We start from the raw sequence: 19,694 nt of genomic DNA, 5'->3' as shown, positions 1-19,694 counted from the left end.
TCTTACGTAATCGTATGTGGGTCGAATGAGTCAAACATTTGAAGACACATTATTTTTGTTCCTGTGTTGATGACCATAACGATATGTTAAGTTTGGTATTTAAGATAAATAAATCTGTTCTCTGATCTTCACGACGTTCGAGCAATTAAAAGAGGCGTTGTCTTGGGCCTTTTTAGGATTTATGGTTATTTTAAATACTCTTCGAACATATATAATAAATGCTTGGAAGATATCGATTGTACTTTATTTGAATAATTTAGATTCTCTTATTGGTTTATGAACGTGAGAATCGGCGTCAAATCCCTTAGTCATCCTTTATGACCTTTTGATTCGATGGGCATGTACCACTGGCTTGTATATTTCTGCCACAAACCAATCTTGCGTTCTGATTTGAAGGGCGGAACAGCACTTATTCAACCTCACATGTCTAGACCAGTCATGACGTTGTGAAGTTTAAGGACTCGGGTAGCAACCGTCAGACCACTTTGCATCATACAATATAAAAATGGTAAGCCCAAACGATTAAAAGAAACCATAATAGTTTTGTATTCTTCATGATTAATTGTTCGTGTCAGGACAGACATACACGCGAACCTCTTGGTCTAAATGATAAGACGTCCGGTGCATTCGTATCTAGCGATGCAATGGTGTTCGGATCCCAAAGGCGGGTACCAGTTTTTCTAATGAAATACGTACTTAACAAATGTTCACGATTGACTTCGACGGTGAAGGAATAACACCGTGTAATAAAAATCAAATGGGGCAGCCGTTGTACTGTACTGGGACCTTAGAACTCATCTCAACGTGGGTCGCGGCATTTACGTTCTCGATGTCTATGGGCTTCGGTAACCACTTAACACCAGGTGGACTGTAAGCTCATCCATCCATCTAAACAATAAAGTAAAAACGATTTTTCCTTTTTAGGAACAGAACACTAAAAGTAATTCCAATGGAATGTAGAATAACAAATATGATAAAATATTTAACTGTGCAGGATTTTCTCTCAAAATTCTTAAGGATATCCGATTTTTCAATGATTGCTTTGATTATTGTGAATGTTTGTACTAAGACTTTGTATATTGCTAATATTGGGGAAACATATAGGGTGTCGCGTACATAGTTAAAAGTAATTGCTTTTGATTTTGTTTTGAATTCGTTTGTTAATATCCAGAGTTACCTACATATTGAGCCATTTAGATGTATCCACTAAATGACAGGTGACGGATTGGCGCCAATTCGCGGATTCATGACCCGTTGACGGCAGCGAAAACCCACTGGAACCAGGCAGCGCAGGACCGGTCATCATGGCGATCCTTGGCCGAGAATTTTTCTAGCTGTGAACTATTTGGGATGATTATTATGCTGTGATTCGACTACTCTACTTTACTCCTTTACATAATACCTCAAATTCTGATAGTGAATAGTGAAATTCGGAGTGTGATACCATATAACTGTCTGCCACCAAGCTTCAAAGGAAATCGTGATTTTTTAAACCATCCGATAGTATCCGGATTGTCAGTATCCTCCTCCTTGCGTCGGTTTCCTCATTATTGAGGGTCGTGGTCATGGCCTTGAAACAGATTGTTTTTTATAGTGCACCGCCATCTGTTCCTATCTGCCGCTGAGTGCAGAGCATCGTGCACTGTGGTATCAGTATAAGATATAATGTGTGGATTGTCAGTATAAGAGTTTTTATTTATTTTATTTTTATTATTATTATTATATATTATATTTTTTATTTTACATTTGTACTAGCGCACCTAGTTTTTAAGTCGCTTTCCGAGTTTCTAAACTTGAAATTAATGTGAAAACGTAATTGTACTGTATAATGGACGACGACGATTCGCGGTTGAAAATTAATATGATAGTAAACCTATCTTAGGGCTACAATAAATCTAGCACCAGTAAATACGCAGATTTAAAATTAGAATTATTCGGTTACTTTTATAACACACTATTGTTGCTTCAGCGCGTATTAAGTACGTATTTCCTTAGAAAAAATGGTACCTTGATCTGTGGAGTTTGAATTTCCAATCTAGCCCAATTAGGATTTTGAAAAAAAAAATCGATTTTTTAATTGTATTTAAAAACTTTATTATTAATAACGAGCAACGCGCCGCCCTCGTCGCGGTCATAGGAGAGGACCTCTCGCTGCCGCGCGTCGTGGCTACGATGCTCGGCAGCGACGCGTCCTGGAAGGCGATGCTCGACTTCTGCGAGTCCACCATCTCGCAGAAGGAGGCGGCGGAGCGAGAGAGGAAGAGCTCTTACTTTTCCGCACCGATCCGTCGCCGTCGAGCCGGGAGCCGGAGGCGGGAATACGCCCGTACGTCCCGGCCCCTGTAGGTAGCGGCCTCCCCCCGGTGAAGGTCAAGGGGTGACCTGAGGGGGTAGAGGCCGCGCGGGCACTACCAGCACTCTAGCGCGCTGCCGAGGAGTAAATAGAGCGACCGGTTGGCGGTGTATCGCGTACCGACCCGGCAAGCTGGTTCTGGTCCAGCGGGGTATTCCGGGACACCAGCGGCACCGTCTGGGTGGCCTGACGGGCTGCCGTACCGAGACGGCCGACGTTTCAGAGCCTTCGATTCGCCTTGAAGGCTCCGTCGGCTGGGCGTCCTTGGGGTGAGCCGCACCGTCTGGTTGTAGTGTTGACCGCGGTAACCCCCCTACCTCATCCGGGTTCTGACCTCGGAGGGGATCGGACGTCGGGTGTAAGAGTGCAGGGGAGTCGTTTAGTGGGTGGGTCCTAAAATCCTTGGGTCCGCGGTCTGCTCACAACACCATTGAGTCTCACATACCTCCTCGTAGGGACCTCGCACGAGGTTCGACCCCAGGACCGAAAAAAAAAAGCTTCCAAACAGTGAAATTTTTAAAATCGGTACCGTAGTTTCGGAGCCTATTTAATACAAACAAACAAACAAATCTTTCCTCTTTATAATATTATAGTATAGATTACTCTATTCTATCGTCAATAGTTTTCGCAGCGCACGCAATGTAAAGAATATCTTAGGTATTTTTTTACACCTTGCGTTACATTATTGGAGGTTTAGTAAAGATCCCTAATTAAAAAAAAAAAGATTATAGCCTATGTCACTCAGGGACAGTGCAGCTTCCAAGCAGTGAAAGAATTTTTAAAATCGGTTCAGTAGTTTCAGAGCCTATTCAATACAAACAAACAAATCTTTCCTCTTTATAATATTATATTATAGTATAGATATGGATATTTAACGCAAAAAACTTAAAAAAAATTTTTTTTATTAATTATGCAGAATTAAAAATTGATAGAATTTAAAAAAATCACGTGTCTTATAAACGCGCCATGATTGGTCACCATAGCTGTGACGTCATAATGTTATAGCTATATTTTAATAACAGTACAGCGTTTACGGCTTATACACGTGACTAGACAATAATATTGAAAATTTATTGTTCAAAAACGAGTTGTTAGTTGGTTACGATAAGGTATGTGTGATAAAGGATATATTAAGGCAAAGTCTGATAATATTAATCAAAATCAACACCAATATTTTCAACAGTATTGCCTGATACGGCATCAATGTTTAGTTCTTGAGGATTATAAATTTCCATATTTTCTGACGATTCACTTAAAATTTCTTGGATGATTTGTTGTCTCCGTCGTTTTTCTGCAGCTGGTCTAAGAACTGTTGTAGTGCCTTGTCTTTTACGATTAGGTTGACAGTCAAACTTGTGTGGTACCACATCAATTTTAATCCTTGCTTTACCTTGCTTGAGTATTAAACGGTATGCAGCGGCTTGGCTCTGCCCCTGGCATTGCTGACGATAACCACTCACCATCAGGTGGGCCGTATGCTCGTCTGACTATACGGCAATAAAAAAAAAACCTCCCATTTAAATTATAAAAAAAAAATCTATAGCTTTATAGGTAATGATTTGTAGTCCAGTTAAAAAAATTATTCACTGAGCTCTACTTGTGTATATAATAATTATTTGATTTGTATACTTAGATATCTAAATAATAATTAATAACAATGGTGTTAAGAAATACTTACGTCGAAATGATCTTCACAACAAACAAAATCGATTTTGTGCACTGCTTGAAACCATTTATTTCGACTTTTGTCATCTTAGGAAACATTTAAAAATATTTTTTCAGGAGTTGTTTTTGTAGTATTATTGTAGTATGGTACAAAACAAGAACGATACCTTTGAGGTTCGACATTTTCAATATAAATATTTGAATATTTAACAATGACAACGAAATTAAATAGATCAAAACACTGTACTTATTATTTTTATATGAACTGCAATGAGGGAAAACTAACATGATGACGTCACACGCGCTCGGGTGTGTCGGGAGCTGTCGGTGTGTCTTCGGTACTGGATACAAAAATTAATTTTCATTTTGAAATAATTTTTGAAATATTGCGACAAAAAATTAAAAAAATATATTTTGTTCTAAACTCATATATTATTATGATCTGTCCATTTATCACAAAAATTTTAATTTTAATTTTTAATTTTTTAATTTTTTTTTAAAACCCAATTGTTGAACTGGGCGTCCTTTTCGTTACGACAGCGATAATTGTGGCCGCGTTCCAAATTTATTTTACTTCATCAATGTTGGAGATCATGGGGCACCCCATAGACACAATCCATTGAGTTTCTCGCCGGATCTAATCAGTGGGTCTCGATTCCGATCCTGTGGTAGATTCTGCAAAGCACTGCTCTTGCTGGGACCAGTATTAGCAAACTTTCAGGTTGAGCCAGTAAGCTCACCTATCGGTCCACGAGTGGTTGGAGTAGCCCCATAGGCTACCGACGATTAGGTAGGAAAAAATCGGGCACTAAATCAAGGATAAAATATGTGCTTGCAAATTTAAATAAATATAAAGTTAGTTTAAATTTCCAGTAAAAAAATGATGTCATAACTCTTATTGTGATTGTGATTCGTTACGCTTACCTTTGCTGCCACGTCAATACCAAATATGGTGTGAAAGTAAAAAATATACCTAAAAACAGCACTGCATTATATCGAGAACCAAAGTAATATGTAGAAATTATTATTGCTAATTTAATAAAAAATATAAATATGTTTGATAATTTAAGTTTTAACTATAAGATTGCCATTTTTTTTACTTCGGTTTTATAATGATCTTTCAAGTGCTTAGCTATTAATAATCTATATCGTTGTAAGCTTGGAAATATCCGTAGAAATAATTGTGTTTACTATAATTATTAAATATTAAAAGTACCAAATTAGGCAATGCAGGTCTCATTTAATAAATTAAAGATCCACTTTAACTTACAACCAATTATTGCATTAGAGTTAGTAGAAAATAAAAGTTTACAATACATGACTTTGAGAGATTTGTATCAGTCTTAAATAATATTAGAGGATGACCGAGCTTTGCTCGGTTTCTTTTTTGATAAACTGTGTCTTTTAGAAATTATATTTAAATACGAATTACATATTGATATTATATTATATTATTTGTTATTTTCTTTCAATAAGAAAAAAAAGTTTATGTTTAAGTTGATTATTGAAAACACTAATAAAACAACATTTTCTGAAAATAAATCGTACCTAGATCGATTAATCGTCCCCGAAATCCCCTGTAGGTATACTAAATTTTATGAAAATCGTTGTAGCCGTTTCCGAGATTCAGATTATATACATAATAATATATTTATATACAAGAATTGCTCGTTTAAAGATATAAGATATAATCAGGATCTATTATGTATACCCATATTGCACCTTCCGCGCTCGGCGTAGGCGCCGAAGCCAGTATAAGGCTGCAAAGCGATCGGCATTGTGTTGTTTCCTCATCGAGTCACAGAAAGACGAACTGATGTAAGTGCCCAGTGCTGTGATTTAAAAAGTTATCTTTTAAAATACATATTTCAGTGTGATCGTGAACTAAAGTAAGCTTACCATAAGTACATAGCCGTTGTATATTAGTAGAACTATTATTTTCGTATTTTATATAACTTAATTGCGTTTTTCTCAATGTTTGTATTAAGATAATTAGGTTTGCACGATACTTGATACTTTTTATCAAAACTATTCATCCTGTAGCAACTTTGAAAATTTTTCGTGTATTATTAAATTTCGGACAAATGGAATATTCAAATTTAATGAAATTTAAATCTAGATTTTTTCTGTGCAATGTGGTACGAAAATAAATTAACTGATGTGTTCATTGAATGATTAATGCAACCTTCAAATGAAGAGGTGCTACATAGAGCCATAGTTCGTATTATGAAATGTTACGTCACTACAGTGCTTGCTACAGACCATCGTTTACTTTCGTAAAAAAAAGTATTTAAAAAAACCAAGTATTGTTTAAGTTCCTCAAATCATTTTTCAAAATGACGAAATCGTTCTTTGTTTTCGCAATGGAGAATTTGATAAAAAAAAGTAATATGAATATTATTTTAGCATTATATCGTCTCATATAACTCTAATAGCGACCCGCCCTCGCTTCGCTTCGGAAACTGTAATTTATTATTGATTTCTCCACTATTTAATGGAAGTTATTATTCATATAAACCTTCCTCTCAATCACTCTATCTATTAAAAAAAAACCGCATCAAAATCCGTTGCGTAGTTTTAAAGATTTAAGCATACATAGGGACAGACAGATATAGGGACAGAGAAACCGACTTTGTTTTATACTATGTAGTGATAATCATATGAGGAATTTTGATTGGCGACAGTGTAATGATGTAAAATTAAATCAGCCCTTCGATAATTTTGCTAACATTTTTAATGCAGTACGCATGCAAACAGTTAGTCCATAAATTTGAATGTTGCATATAATATTTATTATATTATATCGGGGTCGAATTGATATATTATTGATAATATTCCAGTTTAAAAAACTTGATTATAATAACACACATCATTTTACGATATTGGTTTATCGCACCTAGCTTATAAACTTAACACGAACGATCAAACTAACTTTTGTTATTTGCAAGTTTGATCAACAATAACTTGTTGTTAAGTGACAAATCCGTTTTCCTAATCTTATAATGACCTAATTTATTTAAAGAACGGCTTGCTGTTCATATTCTTTTAAGTTGTCGATTTTGTATCCTATTGGTATTACTCGCGTCACGCGTTCTCATACGAGACGTAGAAATAGCTTCAGACGAAACATTTACGAACGTTAACTGTTAGCAGATTTTATAGAAATTATGGGAAATCGTTGGTGTTGCTTTTTTTTTGCTAGTTTTTAACACGGTGCTCCACAAATTCACATAAGTGGGTTCTAAATTGCCAACAATTTTAGCGCCGCCGCGCTGTCCCCTTTTTTATGTTTCGGGCATCCCTGAAACTCAAACGAGGTGTCCGCGTCCAAAGGGCGTCCTTAAAGGGATATCTTTGACGGACTGCAGATCTCTCTCTAAATCTTTATTTTTAATTTTTTTTTGTCCTTCCTATGCTGATAGTCTAGAGCAGGCCTAGGCAAATGGCGACCCGCGGTTGAATTTTGTCTAGCCCGTGAAGCATTGTTTATATTATTATTAAAAACACAAATATTCGTTTTTGTCTAACATAAATTGGTGCATAAAATTTTTTAGATAAAATATTAAGCAATACTGATACATATTATCAGAGCCGGTGGGAGCCAAAATTTTCTCCCGGACAACCGCTCTTTTTAGGGCCTCCTATTCGAAAATATAATTATGATAATTGAACAATTACAGTATGTATAATAGTCGCACAATATAAAATTAGAAAAAAAAACTGCGTATAGGCAGACGAGTATACAACGCAATGACGAGCCACCTGATGGTGAGTGGTTACCGTCCCTCATGGACGTCAGCAATGCCAGGGGCAGAGCCAAGCCGCTGCCTACCCCTGATCTAGAGAGACTCAATGCCGTCACCTACCATATCTTTTTACTAGTTCCCGCACCACAATTCTGTCTATAGCTGTCGTGCGGAAGTCATGTCTTCTGGTTTCAATGATGGGACAGCCGTTACATAATAAATTGAGACTTCGATCGCACGGGCCTTCTCTTGCTGTGTCTATAAACAGAAACGTTACATAATTTTATGTATAAAACAATTATTTTTTGTCTATTTTTTATTGGTAACTTAAAACCATTATGTTATCTTTATCGCAGATGGCTGAGAAGTTCTTATTTTTAGCGCCGGTGCTGCTTCTCGCTTTGCAAGTCAGCGTTGATGGTAAGTTATTATTATATTACTTACTAGCGACCCGCCCTCGCTTTGCTTCGGAACTGTAATTTATTATTGATTTGTCCACTATTTAATGGATGTTATTATACATATAAACCTTCTTCTTCAATCACTCTATCTATTAAAAGAAAACGCATCAAAATCCGTTGCGTAGTTTTAAAGATTTAAGCATACATAGGGACAGAGAAAGTGACCTTGTTTTATACTAGGTATGTAGTGATATTAATTGATTTGTCTCGTTATCGATCGATATTATACCTATAATACATTAAACAAAAGTTGAAATACTGATTGTTGAATTCTAATTCTAATTCAGTGAAAAATAATAACTATGCAAATCCTTTTACTAGTGTAAAGGTGCCAGTAGTCTGCTTATTTCAACCTTTAAGCTGCAATTGTGTAATTGATGCTTCGACTTTCACATCTCAAGGTGGGTGGCGGTATTTATGTTGTTGATGTCTATGGGCCCCAGTAATCACATTACACCAGGAGAGACGAGACTCGTTTATCCGTCTTAAAAAATATGTTATACAGTTCAATTAAACTTTAGCTTCGCCTCCCAAGATGGTGGCATTCACATTGTGATATCCATCGGTTTGGGAAACCACTTAACGCTATAGTTCGTTTGCGTTTGTCCAGATATATTGCGAGATAAATGCCCAAAATATAATATGTTGTATTATACTGTATTTAATTAGGTATATTTATTTATACTTTTCACGAAATAAATAGATCATAACATTATATTTGTTATGTTTTATATTTGCAAATAATAAATGAATATTGTCCACGCGGAATCGTCCCACATCCGATCGATTTTTAATATATCTGCATTAATTACGTCTCTACAAACTATTTTCCTCTGCTTTGCTCACAGCGAGCAAGGACACAGGGACCCGAGTGGGCGCGGTTGTTACATACGCAAATGGTTCGCTCCAAGGTTTCTTTTATGGTTTTTTATACAATTCCTAAACTATATTGTTATTGTTACACGGATGCTTATAGAAATATTGATGAAGCCGGCTTGCGTAGGCGTGGTTTGTATTTTGATTTGCTTTTAAATGGATCTCAATCTAAATTTAAAAAAATAATTTGCAGTTAGATCGGCAGCGATATCTTTGATTTTGTTAGTTAATCGTCTCGTTGGTGTAGTGTATCGGATTACCGTATCTCGGATTTCGGGTTATATGCACTGTCAGAGTCAGCATGGACGTATTTACCTTAGGACTAACTTTTGCATATCGAAATTACTTAGGTACATTAATATTTATTTTAGTTGCCCAACAAAAGGTTATTTGTAGAATGACCAAACAGAAAAATATTAATTTACCCACATCTTAGCCAAATATAGTAATCACTACATAGTATAAAACAAAGTCGTTTTCTTTGTCCCTATATCTGTATGCTTAAATCTTTAAAACTACGCAACGGATTTTGATGCGGTTTTTTTTAATAGATAGAGTGATTTAAGAGGAAGGTTTATATGTATAATAACGTCCATTAAATAGTGGAGAAATCAATAATAAATTACAGTTTCCGAAGCGAAGCGAGGGCGGGTCGCTAGTAATAGCTAAATGACAATACAAAGATTAACCATTCGTTTAACCATGCGAAGCAAAATGAATTTATATTTTATTGAAACGTTCACATGATGGTAAGTTAATAAATTAGGATTAAAAAAATTTATTTCAATACGCTTTATTAACTAGACTCTATTATACCTATTTTATTGCAGGCTAGCATCATTGCATCTTCTTGAACCTTGAATATGTTTTGGTTTTGGTAGCAACATTAGTCAGTTATTATCTTTCCATCCTGATTTTCTTTAATACTCTTAGGGAATACCAGTACTACCGTCTAGGTTTTAGGGGTTATTCTTTTTAAATTGGATATGTATTTATTATTTATCATTTTTACTGGTGGTAGGACCTCTTGTGAGTCCGCGCGGGTGGGTACCACCACCCTGCCTATTTTCTGCCGTGAAGCAGTAATGCGTTTCGGTTTGAAGGGTGGGGCAACCGTTGTAACTATAATTGAGACCTTAGAGCTTTTATCTCAAGGTGGGTGGCGCATTTGCGTTGTGGATGTCTATGGGCTCCAGTAACCACTTAACACCAGGTGGGCTGTGAGCTCGTCCACCCATGTAAGCAAAAAAAAAATGTCTTTACTTTTTAAGTGCAATTTTTAAGTGCTTTCTGTTTTTAGCTCAACGTTACTATCATCCTCGAAGTTACCTCGGTCGTGATCTGTATGAGCATGGGCGTTCGATATCCGACAACTTGGTCACATGTGGACCTCACACCTGTGGAGTAGGAGCACACTGCATCCACGGAAGTGTTCGACCTGTGTGCGCTTGTTTGGCTGGTTACTCTGGCGATCCGCTGTCTCAGTGTATTAAAATCGAGTGCCTTGGTGAGTTGGTGACTTAAATAGATTTGCTTTGTAAACTGTTTTCATCGGTTTTTGGGAGTCGTAGATGCAATTTTTTAATTAACGATTTGATCTCGCGTTTATTTTATTTTTATTTTGTTCTTTTACGTGGTTTTACGATGTTTGTAAATTTTTACAGTTTTTGTGGTCGCGTATTCATTAAGTGTGTCTAAAAATATAATTAGGAAAAAAAGTGCGAGTTTTTTAACTTCTCAATCGCGTAAAAGTTAACTCAAATTTGTATGGAGTTGAAACAGCGCAGCGCCCCCAGCGGCAAACGTAGAGGCGCTGTTCCAAGCACACAGCTATCCAAGCAACAGTGAATAGAAATATAACAATTAAACGAACACATTTTACAGATAACAGCGAGTGTCGCAGTCACCAGACCTGCGTTAATCAGCACTGCGTGAACCCCTGCGAGGGCACTTGCGGCATCAACGCCAATTGTGACGTAAGATTTAATTTATAAAATAGTAGCTGACCCGGCAAACATTGTTTTGCCATATATAAGATTTCTATGGAATTTCTAGTGTAGAAAAAAAAACTAACTTATTGTAAGTGTGTAAGGATGTGGAAAATGAGTGAAAGAGGCATGTAGCGCTGTGAACGATGAGGGAATATAAAAATAAGAAAACCTCATCCAACAACATAATGCCTCATTATGACAAAAAAAAATGTCCAAAAAATAAAAAATAAATGTTAGGGGTGGACAACCCTTATCACTTAGAGGTATGAAAAATGGATAGTAGCTGATTCTCAGACCTACTAAACATGCATATAAAATTTCATAAAAATTGGTCAAACCGTTTCAGAGGAGTATGGTAACTAACATTGTGACACGAGAATTTTATATATAATATTAAGATAACCAGTGCATTTGCGTGTATGTGTAGAAAGTAATAAAGCTATTGTATTGTCAAAGTGTTTGAATTTTCAAGTTATTCAGACATTTTGAAGTTATTGAAAATTTTGTTACATAAATAGATATTAATATACATATATACCCTACATATTTAGTGAAAACCGTGAAAATAGGAAACGATAATTTCTAGTTGTCGTTAACTCCAAATTACAGATTTAAGATTTAAATTTGCGATCCTCAACCACAAATTGCTGAGTTTTTGGCTCAGAAATCAATGACCAAATCATAAGACTAAAAATGAAGATATCCAGTATATGTAGAGCCGCGTGTTTGTGAGTTCATAAGAGTTTTGAAATGTACATACTTTTTTGCTTATTACTATTATTGTTGGATGCTAGGTCCGTAACCACATCCCAGTATGCACGTGTCCGGCTGGATACACAGGAAATCCATTCTCCTCATGCAGAATCGCTGATCCTGGTAAGAAAAAAATTATAATTGAATCTACGCTTATGTTTCCATTGCGTAGTTTGTATTAACTTTTCTTCTTTTCGTAGAGGAGGCTTGTCATCCATCACCGTGTGGTCCCAACACCAAATGCCATGTCGCGAATAACCAGGCTATCTGTACCTGCTTACCCGGTTATAGAGTAAGTTCTTAACTTCAATAAAATACCCACAAAAATATTTAAATGCATATAATATTGTTAAAATCCAACCACGTGCTCTGAAATAGACATGCTACGTCAATTCATGTAGTAAATACGTAATATTGGAGAAGATTGGGCTTAATAGTCTAAGAGCTCGTGAACCCCAGACTTTCGTTATTTTATAAAACCTGAAAGTTTGTCGGCGCTTGCAAGAACGATATATCATTATGAAGTTTGGGTTACAGTGGCTTTGGCAGGTACACGGTACTAAGCGTGTGTAAAATACCAATCTAAATTCATAAAATTAAAAAGTGCGATTTTTTTATATCACCTTCAGAATGTTATTAAAAATCACGTTATTCATTATAAAAAAAAAGAATATAAAAAAAATAAAGGTTTGGGGCTCTTGTATTATAATATCAGCTACTACTATTTTAACTTGAATGCCACTAGTCATGACGTCCGTCTCAAGCGACGACTACCACAGGTCACCTTTGACATGTGTCATCAATCCCAATGTCATCATTGCCTTATTAGGAGTCAATGAATTTGAATGATTACATGATACTCATAATGATAGTCAGGGCCGGATTTAAGATTAATGCCGCTCCTGGGCACCGGAAAAAAATCCGCCCCAATACTGAAATTTTACTTAAACTTATAGTTTATTTAATTTTTTTTTTTCAAAATTATTATAACTAATTTAATGCAGAAACTTTATTACATGTTATATATTCCAGAAACATAAATAAATATTTGTGTTTTTTTTTTCAAAAAATTATAAATTTGGCACTAAAGGGCGACTCTTATATTACATAAAAAAAGCTAATTAAATTTCTTTCCCAAATCAATCCCAAAAAATAGAAAAATCGATCATTATTTTAAATCTACAAGGAAATAAATTGATTAAATCATTTTGATTATTAATTTTTACCAAATGTGATGGATGAATTGAATTTCTTGAATTATCAATTAAATAGAAAATTATTAACTAATAGAATTAATGAGCTATATTGAGTAATCTTGTAAAGAACAAAATAATTTCTTTTTATTCATTGTCAAAATTTCGCGGCCCATGTAAATTTGCCGCCCTGGGCACTTACCCCGACTGCCCCTAATGTAAATCCACCAATGATGATAGTTCTATTTGTGTACAGGGCAGCCCTCTGAGCGGATGTCGTCACGAGTGCGAGTCTGACGGCGAGTGCGGTGCACAGCAGTCCTGCAGGGATTTCAAGTGTGTGAGCCCGTGCAGCGACTGCGGAGTTAACGCTGACTGTGAAACCGTCGCGGCACATCGCGCCGTCTGCAAGTGTCCTCGGGTGAGACATAGAGCTACGTGTTAACCATTCAAAATTCACCAACAAACTATTAGGGTCTCGTTTTCTACAGCTATGGAAGGAATTATTTGTAATTAAATACCGCGTAAATCAAAATAATTAAAACTACTTTCGTAATTTTTATAACTTTTCAGTTTTTTTAAGCTGTTACATAGCTTTTATTGCGGGCTTTGAGCGCGGCGACTGAATCAAGAAATTCCGTAACGAAAATAAAACCTAACATCCCCCATTCCGCCTACCATGTAGCTCGCGTTCAACACATTCACACGTTGCGCTCGTGTAGGGTTTGCGAATAAGCGCGCGGCGTGCCGTTGCACTGCATACGCATCATGAAAAATCTGCCCATCTCTTTCTTGCGCGGTCTAGCTTATGAGTGTGAAGGGAACAGTTAATGTTTTGCTTTTGTTAATGTTTATAAATATAGCGTGGTCTTATTTTATTATTGTTTTAATATTAAATTATTATTGTCTAATTATAATTGCATAAGTAGATAAAAAATGCTATGCAATAGCTTTACCACGGCAGACCCCGAGTGCCGTTAGTTTTTTTAAATAGACTGTTATATAGTTAAATAGTTAGCACAGTAAGTTCTCAGATGACAATGTGACCGTGAATGTGTCCGTGACAATGATAACAAGAAACGCGAGATAATGCCGTAAAGTTATTTTAAAGTCTATTCAAGTCTTATCTATTTTTAAGTCTAGAACTCACGAAAACCGAAAAAAATACTGTTCTGGGTTTTTATTGATTAATGTAATACAGGGATATCATGGCGATCCCTACCGTATCTGCTCAGCTGAGTGCACATCAGACAGCGAGTGTCCCAGCTACAAGCCCGCCTGTGTGTACAACGCTTGCATCGACCCTTGCGTCAACTCGTGCGGTGTCAACGCGGACTGCAACCTTCGTGGCTTGACCCCAGTCTGTTCCTGTCCCAGAAACATGACCGGGGATCCCTTCACTTTTTGCAGACCCTTTGAAGCCCGTGAGTAATTTTAATCTAATTATTATTAAACAGCTCGGAGCCGATGGTGACGACATGGGCTCCGAGTCCTAAATCGAATATTCAAAAGGCTTCTCAAAAAATATAATTCATCATCATCAGCCTATAGCAGTCCACTGCCTCTCAATTGCTCGCCACTGAGCACGATCCTCGGTTTCTCTCATCCAGTTCCTACGTGCCACCCTGCACAGATCATCACTCCACCGAGCCTAACGGCATCCTGCACTTCGTTTGCCAATTCGCGGTCTCCACTCAAGAACGCGCGTTTACCCCAAAAAGATATTAAGCTCTATAGTTTAGGAACATAGCTAATTAAAAGTGCTTCTTCAGACAAGCTTGATCGTCGCTTTGAACTAGGGTGGATTATGAAAGAAGCCCGCCAATTAAGGCAAGATTTAAATGTGACAAATGTCCCACCGTACCGCCAAGAGGCCACGCCTTAATACCAACCTTTTTCTGCTTATTTCATAGGTGATTTATGCGAGCCAAACCCCTGTGGAGCCAACGCCAAGTGCACCCCAGGTCACGACCGCACCGGAGCTGAGCGTCCGGTCTGCACTTGTCCTACCGGGTACATCGGAAACGCCCTCGTTTCCTGCGAACGTGTAAGTTGCAAATTACCGATCCAATTCGACTAGTTATATTTATTTAATAAGCCTCTTTAACGGTTTTGGATATGGCTAATTAAGTGACAGACACTTGTTTAGTTAAAGTTAGTTTTACGGGTTAAGATCGCGCTTTTTTTTTATTGTGGTATTTCTCATATTAAACCGTAAAAGTTGCATTAAATATGTCTAGGATTCGCGAAATCCGAAGAAATTACTATATATTGTTTTTCAAAAGGGCCCGTCGATTCTTTTAGACATCAAAAAGTAAGCTACAGTGAACTATGAGCTTCGACTTGAATGGCGAGAGGACTAGATCAAAGAAAAATCAGAGTCTGGGTTATGTACAGGAGAAAAAGGCATAAATTGAATTTGGTTAACCACGATTAAAAAAATATTCCCAATTCTCTAGAAGTTTCTCAACTTTTAGAGTACCTAATGCGGTCTCATTAGATCCAAACGATATCCATTCGGTCGAGAATCTTTCCTTTATCGTTCCCTATACGCATATTTCTGACTGAATGCTAACTTCCGTTTTTATCACACATAATTGAATTTATCAAACGCTTCAGCAACTTATTTATAAATTATTGAAAAACGAAAAACAAGATTTATTTTATTTGTAGAGAGGACAAGCCATTACGATGATTTTGATAAAACTCCCTATTATACATATTAAGAAAGTTAATAACTCGTTTGTATTCCTTTTAATTTTTTTATTGCTTAGATACGTGGTCGTGCTCACGGCCCACCTGATGTTAAGTGGTTACCGGAGCCCATAGACTATAGACATCTACAACGTAAATGCCGCCATCCACCTTGACACATGACTTGTAAGGTCTCTCTTTTAAAAGTACAATTTCAATTCAATTTTATTTATTTATTTAAGGATTACCGACAGGGTTTACATAAAATAACATTGACATGGTTAGAGCAATTGATAACTGCAACTCTAATTAGAGGCAATCACAGCATGCATTACATTAATATATCAATAGAGATTTAACAATACTATTAATAATAATAAAAAATTAAAAATTAATTTTCAGGGAGAGTGTGAACTGGATTCTCAGTGCTCCGATCACCTGGCCTGCGTTGGTTACCAGTGCGTGGATCCCTGTCTCGGTAACACTCAATGCGGTTCCGGCGCCGTTTGTATGGCCAGGAGACATCTTGCCGTCTGCACTTGTCCTTCAGGTTTGATAATTTATAGGCTTACATACATATAAATATAATATACATATCGTCTTTTCGCATTAAAAGCGTACAATTTCCTAAAATATTCGAAATTGGGTTAATATGCGTAAACATTTGGTATCACCAGTATTTTTCTCATAAATACTGTCAAAAGAACGTAGTTTAGTTTTAGTTTTAGTTTACCTATGTTTTGACTACTTACTATTAACAAAATTAATTCATAATTTTGTCTTACTTTAATAGACAGACAATGTAACTGGTAAAAAAAAAAAAAAAATGTTGCAAAAATATCACATGTTAAACCTTTAAAACATTATCCTGTAAAATTAGTAAGTTTTGAGATTATACAGTTTTAATGCGAGAAGACGATATGTATATATTCCAAAGTACTTATCCGACCGCGACGGAGCAACGCAAAGCCGCCGTCGCGTCGCCCGAAGCATGTCTTGTCGGATCCTCGGATTCGCTCTTGGTGCTTTTGGGTCTCTCAAGCACCGATCACCATCCTCGTCGAACTCTTAGATTACGACGAAGAGCTCGACGAGCGAACTAACCCATAGACACAGTCCACTGAGTTTCTCGCCGGATCCTCTCAGTGGGTCGCGATTCCGATCCGGTGGTAGACTCTGCGAAGCACTGCTCTGCTAGGGCTAGTGCTAGCAAATTCTCTTAGGTTGAGCTCGTGAGCACCGTGACCTCACCTACCTGTCCGGGCGTAGTTGAAATAGCCCATTAGACTATCAGCGAAATTAAAAAAAACGACTTTAGTAGAAATCATTAAAATCTTAGGAAGTTGAAATCGTGAAATTTAAAGGGAGCCTACTCAAGCAAGTAGAATATCTGCTGGTGTGAGATCACAGTCATGTACTTACCACGAGATCTTTGAGTGATTTATCGCTTAAAGCTTTAAAACAGAAAAAGTAACTAACGAAACAGGCTTAGGAGGGTAAATGTGCTTAATACTTTAATTATGATGGGCCTCTTGTGAGCCCGTACAGCTAGGTACCTGCCTATTTATGCCGCGAAGCATTAATGCACCAGTTTGAAGGATTTATACTTAAATCTCATGTCTGGGTGGCGGCATTTACGATGTTGTTAAAATCTATGAACTGCAATAACCTGTGACATAGTTCAAACACTTCAGCAACAGTGTATTCGGAACTATCGTTTTGTTAGTCAAAACGGGTTAAAAACCTTACAGCCAACATAAAATTAATCGATTGGCGACGATTTTAAACATCATAACATGATTACCGCTGCCCACTTTATAATATAAGATGTCTCAGTTGCACTGGTACAACAGTGATCCTAAGTTTGCAACAGAAACCCAAGATTTTTCGCCGCATGTAATAAGTAAGGTGGTTGGTAATAATATCTGTTATTCAGTCCCTCAAAATAAGCGGATACAAGTGCATTGAAAAAGTTAGGATGTCCTTTTCAAACCTCTTTGCTTATACCATAAAATATTTATATATACCTATATTAATTACTGTATTTTTGTACCGTACTGTAGATATGTATTTTTGCACTCCCAGGACACAATGGCGATGCTCTCGTGAACTGCTATGAATCTCAATCAGTAGTGGCCTCGACCCGCTACTACCGGTACAAGAGGAATGGTAACTACACAGTACCCGCCTCCGAAGCTGCAGATGCTAATGGAGTGACTGAAGAGAAACAAGAATAAATCGAGACAATAATGAACTGCCTTTAATCGATAACTATAACATTTTACGAGCCTGGTGCTAATAAACTAAATAAAAATATGAATGGTTGATTATTTTTTATTTGTAGAGTTATGCCACTTAATGCGGCAATCCCCTCGCGGTAGTGTTAGAGTAATTCTCAATTTATCTAAAATTAAAATTTGGAATTGATGTTATTTGCAATCGAATCTTTTTTATTCAAACTACAAAAACAACGTATTAATGCGTTTTGCTTACTGCAAAATTACCGGTTTTGCTCTAGGGCTGCGGTTAAATAAACTTACATATCTAGAAAAAAAGAAAATCTAAAATCCTCGAGTTGAGTCTCGCCGTCTCGCGCCACGTACAGTATTTACAGAGCCCAAAATATTTACCACCAGGCTAAGCAGGGCTTGTAACGCAGATTTTACGCAGAAACTACAGGAATAATAATATGTATGTATAAATCTATAGAATTCCGTAAGTGCCCCTGTGTCTCGTTACATATTGAAAACGTCTATTCAGAGGAATTTTGAATAGTACATATCATAATTTGCAAAGATTAGGATGCATTAAGACGTGGTTGAGCATTCATTCTCAACTCAACCTTCTTTGAGTGCCTTTTTTATTTTCTAGGGATGATAAATAGACACCGAAGCCCATAGATACCAACAACTGTAATACCAAAAGCATTCAAACATAAGCGTATTCTTATTTCGTGGTAAAAATAGGCAAGGCAGTGGTACCTACCCGTGTAGGCCCACAAGACGCCATACAATCAGAAAGAAGTACCTTTGGTATAGCTTCAGGTAAATGACTCGAGGGCCTAATGCATTAGACACGGTGTACTCGTATCGACGAGTGACACCGTCAAGCAGGTATTGAAATCCCCCAGGATGCCTTTTTTATTATAATGTATTTAAGTATTATGACCCAGCCTATACCTGCTGCGAAGCAATCATGGTAGTACATTTATGCGTGTAAGGTTAGCTCGCACGGGTAGGGGCCATTATTTAAATCTATTCCTGCCGCGAAGGTGTTATGTGTTCCAGTTTGAAGTGTGTGACATTATACAATACAAAGCAGACTTTGATACCTTAAGACTTGTTTTTCACTAGGTTGTTTCACATTGTGATGTCTTTAAGCTTTATAACTACTTAACACCAGGCGGGCCCTTAGCTGAATTTTTGGGTCGATGGGTGATACGTCTAGAATAGTCTAGATGTTACTTTTCATAGCATCCATTAATAAAAAGAATTAATAGTATAAAAATTACTAATACATAATTACATAACAATATTTTTTAAATCCCAAAGGCAACGCGCGGGGGGCAGCTCGCCCCGCCTCCCCGCGTTTGTCTGACGTCTAGTGATGTCTTTGAGTGTTTTGACGCGCGCTTATCGATACCGAAAATTTACGCTAACGCTAATGTGTTTTTTCATGGTGAATAAGCCATGACTACTCCGCTTCCAACAAGTTCAGGTAGAAAAAACCTACACTGATTCAAACTCTGATCTGTCGGTTGTCTTTTCATCTGATAGTAGTTGAATTGGAATTTAAAAAATATTTTTCTCTATAGAAATAAATAAGTAATTACTTATCGCATTTATTTTATAATTTGCAAAATGACCTGGTTACATTAAACCAAATTGACAGCTGTTGACTAAATCGGTAGTTATTATCGACATTACCATAATTAACTAGGTCACAGCACTACCGCTTTCTTC

General features: G+C 36.8%; 1 protein-coding gene across 2 annotated transcripts; it reads left to right on the top strand.

Annotated features, from left to right (window-relative positions):
* The first annotated feature begins 5,741 nt into the window (after window positions 1-5,741).
* Window positions 5,742-18,057, top strand: aspr (asperous). Of its 2 annotated transcripts, none has more exons than XM_028179470.2 (11): window positions 5,742-5,836; window positions 8,121-8,184; window positions 10,402-10,608; window positions 10,986-11,077; window positions 11,887-11,968; window positions 12,046-12,137; window positions 13,295-13,459; window positions 14,240-14,462; window positions 14,952-15,085; window positions 16,135-16,282; window positions 17,818-18,057. In XM_028179470.2, the coding sequence occupies exons 2-11, from the start codon at window positions 8,121-8,123 to the stop codon at window positions 17,967-17,969; spliced, it is 1,359 nt and encodes a 452-aa protein (XP_028035271.2). In that variant the 5' UTR covers window positions 5,742-5,836; the 3' UTR covers window positions 17,970-18,057. The 2 variants fall into 2 exon arrangements, with proteins under 2 accessions (XP_028035271.2, XP_028035272.2); XM_028179471.2 differs by having other exon boundaries at window positions 5,834-5,907.
* The last annotated feature ends 1,637 nt before the right edge of the window (window positions 18,058-19,694 follow it).

The sequence above is a fragment of the Bombyx mandarina genome, chromosome 16, assembly GCF_030267445.1.
Source record: "Bombyx mandarina strain Sakado chromosome 16, ASM3026744v2".
In the NCBI taxonomy this organism is placed as follows: domain Eukaryota; kingdom Metazoa; phylum Arthropoda; class Insecta; order Lepidoptera; family Bombycidae; genus Bombyx; species Bombyx mandarina.
The sequence above is the reverse complement of the archived record's forward strand: the minus strand, read 5'-3'. Positions and strand labels throughout refer to the sequence as shown.